The sequence below is a fragment of the Dendrobates tinctorius genome, unplaced genomic scaffold, assembly GCF_039654945.1.
Source record: "Dendrobates tinctorius isolate UK_male_01 unplaced genomic scaffold, ASM3965494v1 ptg000007l, whole genome shotgun sequence".
Lineage (NCBI taxonomy): Eukaryota > Metazoa > Chordata > Amphibia > Anura > Dendrobatidae > Dendrobates > Dendrobates tinctorius.
Window position 1 is genome coordinate 20,702,097 of NW_027361675.1, and position 13,080 is coordinate 20,715,176.

The following is a 13,080-nucleotide window of genomic DNA, read 5'->3' on the forward strand; positions in this document are numbered from 1 at the left end:
ACCCCACCCTCCATAGCAACAGGCCCTCCCCGACCACATGAAGAAGCCTATCCATCCTCACACAGTAACAAATCCTCCCCCTCTAGCAGCCTCAGTGCAGAGAGCAGGACCACCCAGCTGCTCCTCTCCCAGACACACGCTGAACAGTGATCTATGGAAAGTGAAACTATTGAGGAGGAAACGACCAGTTCTCATTTCAGTGCCAGAACACCCCCCCTGGACGTTTTTTTTACAAGCAAGAGATCATATCTTGGAAGCCGTGCAGACTGGCCACAGAAGGTAAATTACTTATTGTCAACATTCTGCAGCCCAGATATGCACTGAGATTATGTGAAAAGCCTGGATAACCCCTTTAAGATTGAAGAGGATCAATAACACTCAGGAGAGTTACACTCAGCAAGCGGAGGAGTTGTATGATAGGTTCCGCCGCAGGGGTTATCCTAATGATCTTTTAAATAAGGCTAAGGATAGAGTTAATCAGGTAGGAGACTATAATCATGGTTCTGCCCATAGACTTGATAAAAGATTTGTTTTTTTGTTTTAAATTTGGCCCTATGGATGGTATTATACGATCTGCTATTCTTAGGAATTGGCACATTCTGGAGCGCGACAAGGATATTGTGGAGGTGGCAGCAAGGGGTCCTATTATTTCTAACAAACGTAGTACCACTCTGGGTGGCATAATAGTGAACAAACGGATGGTGAAGCAACAAAGTAATTGGTTAAGTAAGGGTGTTCCACGTGGTAATTTCAAGTGTGGACATTGCCCTTACTGTAATTACCATGATGTAAGTCGAACACTTTGTATTGGAGGAGTGTCCCATTTTGTCAAGGATTTTATTACCTGCAAAACGACCCATGTGGTTTATGTTGTTTTGTGTCGCTGTAAGGCTTTTTATATCGGTAAGACCATTCGCCCTCTGTTCGTGAGGTTCAGAGAGCACTACAACTCAATTGGGTCAGGTAAGGGTGTTCCACGTTTAATTAAACATGTTAGGGAATTCCTTGGAAGAAATCCAGAGATGTTTTCTTTTGCTGGCCTAGAAAGGGTGTCTCTTCCAGTACAAGGAGGAGATTTACATAAGCTTCTGTTAAAAAGAGAGGCCATATGGATTATGCGCACTCGAGCGCAGGAATCCGCTGGTTTAAATGAAAGATTGGACATGTCTATTTTTTTGTAATAAGCCGCTTTTTTTGTATATGTGTGTTTTTTGCATTTGTTTTTCAAAAGCATTTTAATTGTCTTGAGTAGCTGCTGCACATGTGTGTAAACACAGGGGTGGGGTTTGGCTATCTTCCTCTGTTAAGAGGTGAGGCCAGTCCCACTCTAGAGTTCATCTAGATTCTTTTGCTTTGTCTTCCAAGCTTCCTCTTTCATCCTACCACAAACATGCTCAATGATGTTCATGTCTGGTGACTGGGTGGCCAGTCCTTGAGCACCTTGATCTTTTTTGCCTGGAGGAACTTTGTTGTAGAGATGAATGTATGAGATGGAGCACCATCCTGCTGCAGAATTTGACCCTTTTTATGATTTGGAATATAAGAGGTAGCTAATACTTCTTGATATTTTAGGCTATTGATATTGCCTTCCACCTTGCAAATGTTTTGCACACCCCCATACTGAATGTAACACCAGACCATGATCTTTCCACCACCAAATTTATCTGTTTTCTGGGTGTATTTTGGATCCATACGGGCTCCAGTAGGTCTCCTGCAGTATTTGTGGTGGCTGTGGTGTAATTCTGCTGAAAATTCATCAGAGAAAGCCACCTTCTTCCACTTTTCCAGCATCCATCTGTTTAGCAGGCTGTGGGACTTTGCAAATGCCACACAGTTTTTTATTTGCCTTTTGTTTAGTGCTGGCTTCTGGGCACTGATTCAACCATGGAGGCCATTTCGAGACAGAATCCTACAAACTGTTCTAGTTGACACAGGGACTTGAGGTGACCAGGCCTGTTGGAGCTCTGCTGCAGTGGAAGAGGGGCTTGCTTTGGATTTTCTAACCAACAAACGCTCCTCCTGAGCAGTTGTCTTGCGGGGTCTGCCAGACCTGGGCAAACATATCTCCAGTCTCTTCAGATCTTTTTTAAATTCTTTGTACTTGACGCTGAGACACATTAAAGGTGCCAGCCACCTCTGCAGTGGATCTGGTCTTCAGCCTCTTGATAATCCAGGCTTTGGTCACAGGGTGGATTTTTGGCATGTTGTCAGAGCTCAAGTTGCAGCTCAAGTGAAGGTCTGGGGTGTGGGGTTTCTTTTTATACATACCCACTAATTAACCGATCATTAACTGAGCACAGGTGAGGATGAAAACTAGGATTGGGTGTATTATATGATCAGGCGACAAAACTTTTGTCTTGCCAAAATCTGACCATTCTGTGTCCATTAAATTATCAATATTTCTGCATTGATGCCAATTTATTTTCTTAACCTAAACCACATTTCGGAGAGTTTCAGCTTTCAAAAGAATAATTTATACAACCAATGGATGAATTTAACATCAGGTTATAAGCTTTTATTTACATAACATGGATAAGCGACATAGCTTCTGTGAGGGAGTGTATATGTTGATTTTTGAATTTATGTGTTTCTTTCTGGTTGGTCAAGAAAGATGACTTTTGCTTGTGTAAGCCTGTAATATTGACTTGTAAGTTGACATTTGATGGAACATATTGTGCTCTTATCCTTGATAACTAGTGATGTTTGCTGATATGCTAATTAGCAATTATGCATTGTCTAGGCCGTTTAGTTAGTTGACTTTGAAAATAGAGGAGGAAAAACTATGTAAATAGATCTCCATTCTTCCTCTTTTTTTGTGAATACTGGATGAAGGACAGTTGCTAACTATAAAAAGAGGATATATACCTCGGTTGGAGGAGTCAGAGATTCAGCCAAAAACATCCAAAGGACAAGAAACAGGACAGCAGCCAAGACATCATGGCTTCATCACGAGGGACACAGATTTATACAGGGTGCCAGATTAGGGGACCTCAGTCCCTACTTGAAGAACACAGATCTGCTCCATCATCATTGCGAATCCATGGATATGTCTGGAGAAAGCCAGGATTGGGACCCGCCGGTCACTTTGCTCCATGGAGATGTTCGGAGAAGCCAGGTTGTGACCGTCTGGTCAACTGGCCTTGTACCTCAGTGGACTATCATCTTCCTATGCTTGTCGTTACCTTTTCTCAGTGTGTGTGCCACAGGTGGGGTAATTGGCCCTGGAAGATCTGAAGTAACAGCTGCAATTATCTCAGCGAGTCAGTGGAAGGGTGAGACTCTGTAATGTGCACCATCTTGGGGACTGTGTTGGGACCATTCTATGTGTTATCTGCCTGTTTTCTGGATCAATAAAGTATTGCCACACTGTTTTACCCTCATCCTGAGTTGTCTGAGTAGTGTTATGCACCATGTTAAAAGGAGAGCGGTAGTGCGGTGGAACAAACCCTTGTCAATGCGGTTTTGGCTTGCAGACCGGGCACCTGCCGAACCCCCTGTATCTCCATACTCTGCATTCACTTTCAGTAAGTATTCTGCCAGTGCCCACCTTTTCATGCATTATACATCCATTATAGTCATGCTCTTGCAATGACTTTCCTTTTGATTCATAGCATTGATCTTTATATTATGTTGAAGTTTAACTAGAGGACATTATCTGAGCTTTCAATAGACACGAGAATCAGGACTGCCTCCTTGTTATGGATTACAAGAGACAACCTATTATTTTATCTCTAAATGGACCCTACAAGTACCTTTTGAATTATTGATTATGATGTACTGGAGCTCATAAGTCTCTGCTACGTTGTGTAAAATGTCTGTCTGCTACAGTTAACAATTTTATTTCTTGCTTTACTTTACTTTCTTTATTGGCAAACTAGTCCCAAAGGAGGCCCATGTCTGATTTGACACATTAGGTAGAGATTTAAGAAGTTAATATACCAATATTGGATGCCTCTGTATGATTACAGCAAAATTTAATTATGTATGATACTGCCATTGATGATATAAATGTTTAAACAATTTGCCATTTTAATCTTATCTTCATACATAGCTGGAAACCTGTAAGTGATCACCAAAATTAAAATGAACTTTGCTGCAATACATTCAACAATAAATAGATTTTCCTAGGATCTTTTAACTTAAAACCAAATTCATCATACAATGCCACACTTACTGCCGATTTATGGCACTTGTGAAGACAGTAAAGTTCACAAGTAAAATACATTTGCAGTCAAAATTATTCACATCCTGTTGCAAATTAAAATTATTTGCAAAATGTGCAAACTTTATGCTGTTTGCAATAAAACAATGAAACAAGAACAATCTAAGTAGATCAACACAACTATTGTAATAAGTGGTTTCTCCAAATTCAGCACAGAACACCACTTTTAATGATTGCTGTAGTCTCAGAATTATTCAACCCCATCATGATAAGTACAGTATCTTTAGTAGAGATGAGTGAATCCGTAAAGGTGTTCTGTCACCATAACAATCATGGTAAAATTGGAAGTAAATACAGTATGTTGCAAATGAATTTCTTTTTCTTTTTTTCTCTTTTTTTTGCTTTATATTTTTTTATACTTTTACCATTTAGAAAAAATACATAAAGTTGCTGCACTGGGAAAGTAGAGCTGTCTTGTACAAACTTATTTTGTGTGGACAAGGAGGCAACAATCTATGTAAACGTCATGATTTTTGGTAGGCTCTCTGACATTTGAATTTGTAATGAATGTAAATTAATCATGTCAAATAACAGGTGTGCATGGTTTCACTTATTGGAATAGGTATTGTGGTGTGACTGGTGGTCGCGTGGTTAATGGGAGGCATATGTCACAGGGATGGATGCTCCCGGTTATACAATCCAGAGTATTTTGTCTTTAGCGCACATGAGCATTAATATGTTGTTTAGTGCACCTGGGTCTGGGTTGCGGGTAGCTATGAGAGATGGGAGGGTCTGGATAACTATATTACCTCACCTCTGGGTGAGGGTGCTCACTGTACCCCTGATTGGGTCACTGCCCCCTTTCAGGACTCCACCCCTTTTTTAGGTGCACGCTGTGGACTCCCCATGTCCTTCTACAGGCCCCTCACTGCCTGTGCACAGCAGTCTATCTGGCCCAACAGTTCCTCACAGCGAGGCTCCTGCAGTTGCTACTGCTGCTGCAGAAACTCTTGCTGAAAATACAGCCGCATCAGTTCTGCACGGCTCTGCAAAACTCCAGACGACTCTACGTTGAGGATGTTGACCACCTTTGTAACCACGCCGAGTTACCGCCAGACGCTTTCAGTCGTCGTGGCCCCGCCAAGCCACAGCAAGCTGACTTTGAAAAAAAAAATTCTTTGTGACCCCGCCGAGCAACAGCAATCACTTCCACGCATGCTTAGTGGACCATTGCCCCTAGCAACCGAGTTTATAGACCTCGTCCATTGCCCCTATCAACAAGGCTACAAAAGTGCCCGCATTCTCCACCAACTGTGACGTAGCGATCACTAACGGGTTGGGGTGTACTTGCTTGACAGCGATATACACGCAGGAGGACTGTATTTTCTTAAAAGCTCACCTGGGTTTATTGATCTCTATCCCCAGCAGCACAAACATAAAAGTAAAACAGCCTTTAGATCCGGCAAAGCAAAATAACAATGTCCATAAACAGGGCTTAGCTCCGTCAGGCCTGTAAGCACACAGGCTGTGTCATGTCCAGCACGCAGGCTCTATAACTTAAATACAGTCTTTCTGACTCTGGTCAGCATACCACTGATCCCTGTCCATTACCTGTTGGTGTCAGCCACACAGGTTCCCGGATGCCTCTTTTCCTCCAAGGTATCCCAAAAACGTCTCTCCCTGACCCTGGTCAGTATCAGTCACGGTTTATCAGACCATCCAATTCTGTGGTGTCTCACAGGCCTCCTTCCTCTGGCTCAGACTAGCCAGCAATGCAACATATGCCAAACACACAGGCTTCATTACATAGCCTCTAACCACACCCACAGGTGAGGTAACATCACATGCACTGGTCATGTGATCATGACCTCACTGCAGGTTCTCAAACACCTGCAGGTCCTGAAGGAAAACAGGGGTACAGTGAGCACCCTCACCCAGAGCTGAGGTAATATGGGTAGCCAGACCCTCCCATCTCTCAAAGCTACCCGCAACCAGGACCAAGGTGCACTAAATGACACATTAGTGCTCATGTGCACTAAAGACAAAATACTCCTGGTTGCATCGCAGGGAGCATCCATCCCTGTGACATATACCTCCCATTAACCATGCAGCCACCAGTCACACCACATTATATAATGGATGTTTTTTATGTATTGTTCGTATTGTGAAGGATGGACAGGGCTGTAGTTGTGGCCATCAACATCTGCAACAGTGTGCCCTGGCCTCCCATCACATAAACACGCTACCCATCACTCAGAATGCCTGCAGCGCCTTTCACAGCTTCATCAGGGTCCTCTGTACGTTTCTGTAGGACTTCAGGATTCACTTTAGAAATAACAGAGTCACAGTCCAATTCAACTTTAAATGGAACAATTTTACTGAGACTTGTACACAGCAAAATCATATTTTTTCTATCATCATCAGGGTACACCACATTCAGCTTCTTTTCTGTCCCTTTCCTTCTCTCTTTCTCACTAAGCCCGCTTCCGGGATGGACTGTGCCGAATGGTCCCACAGCATCTTCAGTGCCCAGCCACACTCCAGTTGGGTGTTCCCTCAGCTGTTTCACCCCGGCTCTGAGGGCATCATCCCACAAAATAAGCTGCCACATGTTAAGTGATGTGCCCATACTGTTTAGTCTTCACTAGCAACTGCAGACCCACTTATACTGCGCTGCCAGTATTGCTGCTGTAGATCCTTCTGTAACAATCCTGGTCACGGATACTATGTGTTGGGCCTTTGACTTGTGCAGAACTTTGCGTGACACGGTATTACTCAGGGCTAGCCAGCCCTCCTGAGCTAATGGGAGCCCTTGCCACGACTGACTACTATCAAGAAGTCCTTCCTAACTTATCCCACTGAGCCCCTCCTATGTTAACTATTCACAGCCTTAGTGCTTCTACGTAGAACACTACCATACCCCTATCTTGTGGCCCATAAAACTACTGCACTCTCCCTAACATATACACAAAATATATTACATTAAATATACATTAGCAGCAGCAATATCAAATATGTACATCATAGCAGGAAAATGCACAGTTGCCATAATAGGGGATTCAACATTAAGGGTTTAAAGACAAATACAAATGTTGCAACCCCTTACAATATGACTAAGAACTTTGTTCGAAATGCGTCAGGCGTTTAGGGGTTGCGTCCCCACACGATTTTTTATTCTTGACATGAAAATAAAATATTGAAGATTTTAATGAAGAGACACCTAGTGCTGGAACTTTTTTCCTTTCTTTACTATTGCTTATCCATCATGGCCTGAGTTGTTTTTTTCAGCAGGCATATAAGAGGTATGCAAAACACTCACTTGTCCAGCTCATGCAAATATTGAATGGAGGAGATGAAAATAGAACAAAAATCTTGACCTTAATAAGTGCATCATAAAAACAAGCAGACGCGTTTCAGGCAATATTGCCGTTAGTCATCGCATAAAAAAACATATTGCAACTGTAAGGATTCGGACTCGCTTAGGTGCGGCGGGAGTCAAACATGAGGCACGTTCCTTTAAAATTTCACATGGTTTATTACTCCATAAACCAGAGACAGCACATAAACAGTCCTTAGCTGGGCTGTGTTCCCTCAGGTCCTGTGCACACAGGTCAGGGCAATGTCCAGAGCAGCGCTCTATCTGCAACCACAGACACAGGAAGGCTTCTCCTTCCTTGGAACACAGACCACTCTCTGTAGTGTCGCACCTGGACACATGGAAGTCTGTCCACACTCTGCCAGACTTCCTCACAGTCTCTCTCACATGTGCCAAACACCTTAATTACATAGCCCTGTAACCACACCCATAGGTGAGGTATGGACCACATGAGCTGGTCACATGGTCAGGACTTCACCACAGGTCCTGAACATACACATCTTCAGGCAAAACGGAGTACATTCCGCACCCAGTGCACTAAATGACATCTTTAGTGCTCATGTACACTATAGGCAAAATACTCCGGGTTGCATCGCAGGGAGCATCCCTCCATGTGACATATCTCCCATTAACCACGCGATCACCTGTCACACCACATATCCCCCTCCTCTGCCTAAAGCCGTGGGGCTTGGCACTTTCTATTACTCGACCAGAGATCCTTCTCGGTCGTCTCTGCCAGTCAAATCGTCTATCAAAGTCAGGCCCTGCTAGTGAACTCTTCAGTAGGCGTCCCTTATCCGACTCTGTCTTGTTCTTTGATAAAGATGGGCCCACGTCAGACCACCCGCATCCCTGGCGGTCAGTATGGTGTTGCGACTCCCTTGCCCCCATACCTCTTGTCTGGACTGACTCTTTGTCACCACGTCTTCTACAGGGTCCCCTGCCTAGGTCACTCAGCTCTGAGCTAACTGAGGCATCACTACTTCCTCTTCCATCAGGCCACCTACTGTCCTCTCTCTGCTGGCCATTTCTCCTAAGGTCTATAAGGTCCCGAGAGCAGCCCTTCCATTTATCTCTATGTACTCTCTTATCTCCATCTTTAGGACTTCCAGTCTTAAGTGAACCTCTTTGTCTTTCTATACCGCGAGTTGAAGGAGGCGGCCATCTTCTTTCCATTTCCTCCAGCTCTCTACTGATCTGCTTCCTCTCAAGTCTTAGCTGCTCTACTTCTTTCAGGTATGACACGCGATACTCCAGGAGCATCCGGATATTCCCAAGGCTCTCCATGGACCCAACAATGAGGAATGGAACCATCCCATCTTCATCTTTGTCCTGGGCTTCGTCATCAGCCGGAATCCTCACTCTCATCACGCCAGACCTGTTCACCATGTCCTGCATCACTTTCCCAAACCTTCCGATGACTTTCCTCACCAGACCTCCGGGCACTTGAATGATGTCTTCTGCAATGCCCTGCTGACTTTGAACTTTCCTCGCACACTCTAGACAACGAGCGGCTTCTTTTTTCCCAACAGGATCATCTGCCTTGTGCGGAGGCATTGTAGATGCATATCCCTCAGGATAGTAACCCGCTTCCTTGTGACTTCCTTAGATGACAGTATGACCAGCTGCTTCGTCTCTGGTGCCCAGATCACACTACATGCTTCTATAGCCTTCCTAAAGGCCTCATGCACACCTTCCTCAGCACAGGCTTCCTGCATGTCTTCTGGTACTTCAATTACAACCTTGAAGGTCGTGGACTTGCTCTCATCCTGAACAGATGGCTCTGGGTTCCCTACGGACACTTCCCTCAAGATATCTGTCACGATTGGATGACTGTCTTGTGCAGCCCTTGGCTCACCATCTTCCTGAGATTTACAGTCTTCAGGACCCTTTTCCAAGATGGGCTTTGGCAGTTCTGCCTTGCTATCAGGCGGGCACGGCTGCTGTACGTCTTCGCCAATCCACTTCTCCCGTAGAAGACCTTTTCCTACTCCACTGAGTTCTTGCAGAACTTTATCTCGCTCCTCTGCCAGGTAGCGACGCTCATCCTCTCTCCTGAGAATCTCCTGTTGATACTTCTCTTGGGCCTCTCTGAGCCCCTCCATATCTTCCAACAGGGTCTTGTTCATGGTTTTACACGCTGACAGGTGACCTCTGAGCTCAGAGACTTCCTTCTCCAGCTCATCCACTCTGTGCTCAGTCACTTGTCTCAGTGCTTTGCCTGCCAAGAGCTCGGACTCTAGGTGGTGCAACCGCTCCACCTGCGCGGAGTTGGCGACTTCCAGACTTGCCACCTTCAGACACACCCTCGCCAGCTGCTGACACATCTCTTCGCGCCCTTGCTCCAAGTCTCGTAGGTGCGCTTCTACCTGGGGCAAACTGTCATTACACTGGATTCGTGCTTCTGTCTGACAAACACTGTCTTCAGCCCTAGTGGTTGCTACTGGCAATAACATATTACAGTCACGCCTGGTACCTGTGTCACACCCCACCGCATGGGAAATGTTCATGTTGCTCTCTGTTCGGGTGTCAGGTCCACTCTTTTTAATTACCACACCACTATCAGTCTCTCTCTGGTACCCGTCAGGTGACATGTCCGTAAGTGGGGCCGACGCACTGTTCTCTCTGGTCATGCTTAACTTAGGCCTGTCAACTTTAGGAGGCGGACTTTTCACACCATTACCTCCCATACACATTATATCAACAGACACTTCTCCTTTTGTCCACCAGTCCCACAGGGCTTCTAAGTCCCGCCCTATTACCATAGTATACTGTAAGTCTGGGTCTACTGTCACTACATGGTACGTGGAACTCTCAGTCGTGTCAATGTAGAGGTATGCTGTCAAAAGTTCTTTATCGTCCCCACCAAAGCCATTCACTCTCGTCACCGTCCCAGGCAACACAGAACGTCCAGGAGTGGTTTTTAGCACAGATACCGGACTCCCAGGGTCTAACAATCCCATCACCCGTTCTCCATCCAGCCAGAAGGGGCACTGTAGTGTCGGTTCACTGACCGAGCTACTCACAATCGTCTCATCTCCCAGCCCACCATCCGTCATATCACGAGACGTCAGGTCCTTAAGTTGGGCAGTTGTACTTTTTCTTCTGGTCAGTTCTACCTCTGACCTGTCCATGTCAGGAGCCATCACTATCTCAGTGTCCGCTGGCCCCACAGTCGAAGCATCTCCATCGTCCGACAAAACATCATCAAACAGAACAAAGTCCCGGCCCCTCTCCCAGGCATAGACTAAGTCCCGTGGTATCCCTCCACCTTGGCACTCACCACCCTTGGTCCCCTCAAACACTACTCTGTCTACTGCGTAGTTCACCGTGACCCCGTGTTTACAGCGAACCCTGACGTTTTTCTCCGACAGAGAGAAAGTGAGAGGAGTTCCTGTCAGAGTCACCTGATTCTCTGATTCCAGCCGACCAAAGGCTCCTTCCCGGTGCAGCATCACTGTACACATCTGTGGCCCGTCATTACTACCTGGAAAGGATATTCCACATTCTGAAAAAGACCTGCACATACACTGCGGTACTCCAGACGTACCTACTGAGTCACCCAGTGCTGTCACTTCTTCAAACTTGGCCCCTTTCTGGACCACCACCCCGCTTTGGGTTTCCACCCCCTCCCGGGACTCCACCCCATTTTGGGTTACCACCCCAATTTGGGCCACCGCCCCCTTTGGGGACTCCACCCCTTTACGGGCTACCACCCCGATTTGGGCCACCGCCCCCTTTTGGGACTCCACCCCTTTACGGGCTACCTCCCCGATTTGGGCCACCGCCCCCTTTTGGGACTCCACCCCTTTACGGGCTACCTCCCCGATTTGGGCCACCGCCCCCTTTTGGGACTCCACCCCTTTTCGGGATCTCCCCATGTCTGTCCTGCAGAACCTCTTAGGCCACAGTTCACACAGTACAGTTTTTTTTTCCTTCAGGCTGGTACTGGCCCTTTAAGCACGACACCACTTCTTTCTGGCACTGCCTCAGCTCCTGCCGTCGCTCACAAGCAGCTGCTGGTGTCTCTGCAGCTCCTGCTGCATCGTCTTCGTGGACCCGCCGATCCACCGGAAGCCACTTGTTGCCCTCAAAAGGAAGAAAAAAACCACAAAAGTGCGCCCATAGGGCCTTACCAGTGCAGGTATAATGGGTATAACGACATAATACAGGGTACTCACCCTTTATAGTTGTGTAAAGCCACAACTACTGTATCCGCTTAGATATATGTAATAAAGCTGCAGCAGGATGGTGTAGACAGACAGCGTCTGCTACCAATGCTCAAATAGGAGATTCCAAAAAGAAAAAACATCAGGTCCCCGCGCTGCGAGACCTTCGTGAGCGTACTGAGCCACAGCAAGCACTTTCAGGATTTTTTTTTTTTTTTTTTTTTTTTTGCAGAGAAGCGAGGAAAAGGGAAAAAAAAAACACAAGCACAGTCTCTCACTGACTCTGGTCAGTGCAACACGGATTCCTGTCCGTTACCTGCTGGTGTCAGCCACACAGGTTCTCGGGTACCTCTTCTCCTCATAGGCATCCCACAAATCTCCATACAGTCATTTCCTCTGTCCTCGGTCAGTATTACTCACGATTTTCCATACCGTCTGTGCTCCTGGGAATCGCTGCCCGCAGTCTGTCACCAATTGTAAGGATTCGGACTCGCTTAGGTGCGGCGGGAGTCAAACATGAGGCACGTTCCTTTAAAATTTCACATGGTTTATTACTCCATAAACCAGAGACAGCACATAAACAGTCCTTAGCTGGGCTGTGTTCCCTCAGGTCCTGTGCACACAGGTCAGGGCAATGTCCAGAGCAGCGCTCTATCTGCAGCCACAGACACAGGAAGGCTTCTCCTTCCTTGGAACACAGACCACTCTCTGTAGTGTCGCACCTGGACACATGGAAGTCTGTCCACACTCTGCCAGACTTCCTCACAGTCTCTCTCACATGTGCCAAACACCTTAATTACATAGCCCTGTAACCACACCCATAGGTGAGGTATGGACCACATGAGCTGGTCACATGGTCAGGACTTCACCACAGGTCCTGAACATACACATCTTCAGGCAAAACGGAGTACATTCCGCACCCAGTGCACTAAATGACATCTTTAGTGCTCATGTACACTATAGGCAAAATACTCCGGGTTGCATCGCAGGGAGCATCCCTCCATGTGACATATCTCCCATTAACCACGCGATCACCTGTCACACCACACAACACATAATCAATTGGGCTGGGTGTGATTGCAACACATAATCAATTGGGCTGGGTGTGATTTCCTCCATCGGGTATTCAGGTGTGATCAGTATATGCTTAATTGACATGTATTGTGATTGGCTGTAGCCTTATAGTATATGCCTTTATATATATTGTATTGTAATATTTTTTTTATGCTATGACTAAGGGCAGTATTGCCTCAAATGCGTCAGCTTGTTTTTATGATGCACTAATAATGGAGAAGAGTTTTATTCTATTTTAATCTCTTCCATTCATATTTGCATGAGCTGGACAAGTGAGTGATTTGCATTTTCACCTGGGA

General features: G+C 45.9%; 1 protein-coding gene across 1 annotated transcript; it reads right to left on the bottom strand.

Annotated features, from left to right (window-relative positions):
* Positions 1–7,823: 7,823 nt before the first annotated feature.
* LOC141086396 (uncharacterized) lies at positions 7,824–12,359 on the bottom strand. The gene is made up of 2 exons (XM_073572384.1): positions 8,663–12,359; positions 7,824–8,447 (listed from the first exon to the last, which is right to left on the bottom strand). Exon 1 carries the CDS (start codon positions 11,417–11,419, stop codon positions 9,038–9,040), a length of 2,382 nt encoding a protein of 793 aa, XP_073428485.1. The 5' UTR covers positions 11,420–12,359; the 3' UTR covers positions 7,824–8,447; positions 8,663–9,037.
* Between the last annotated feature and the right edge of the window lie 721 nt (positions 12,360–13,080).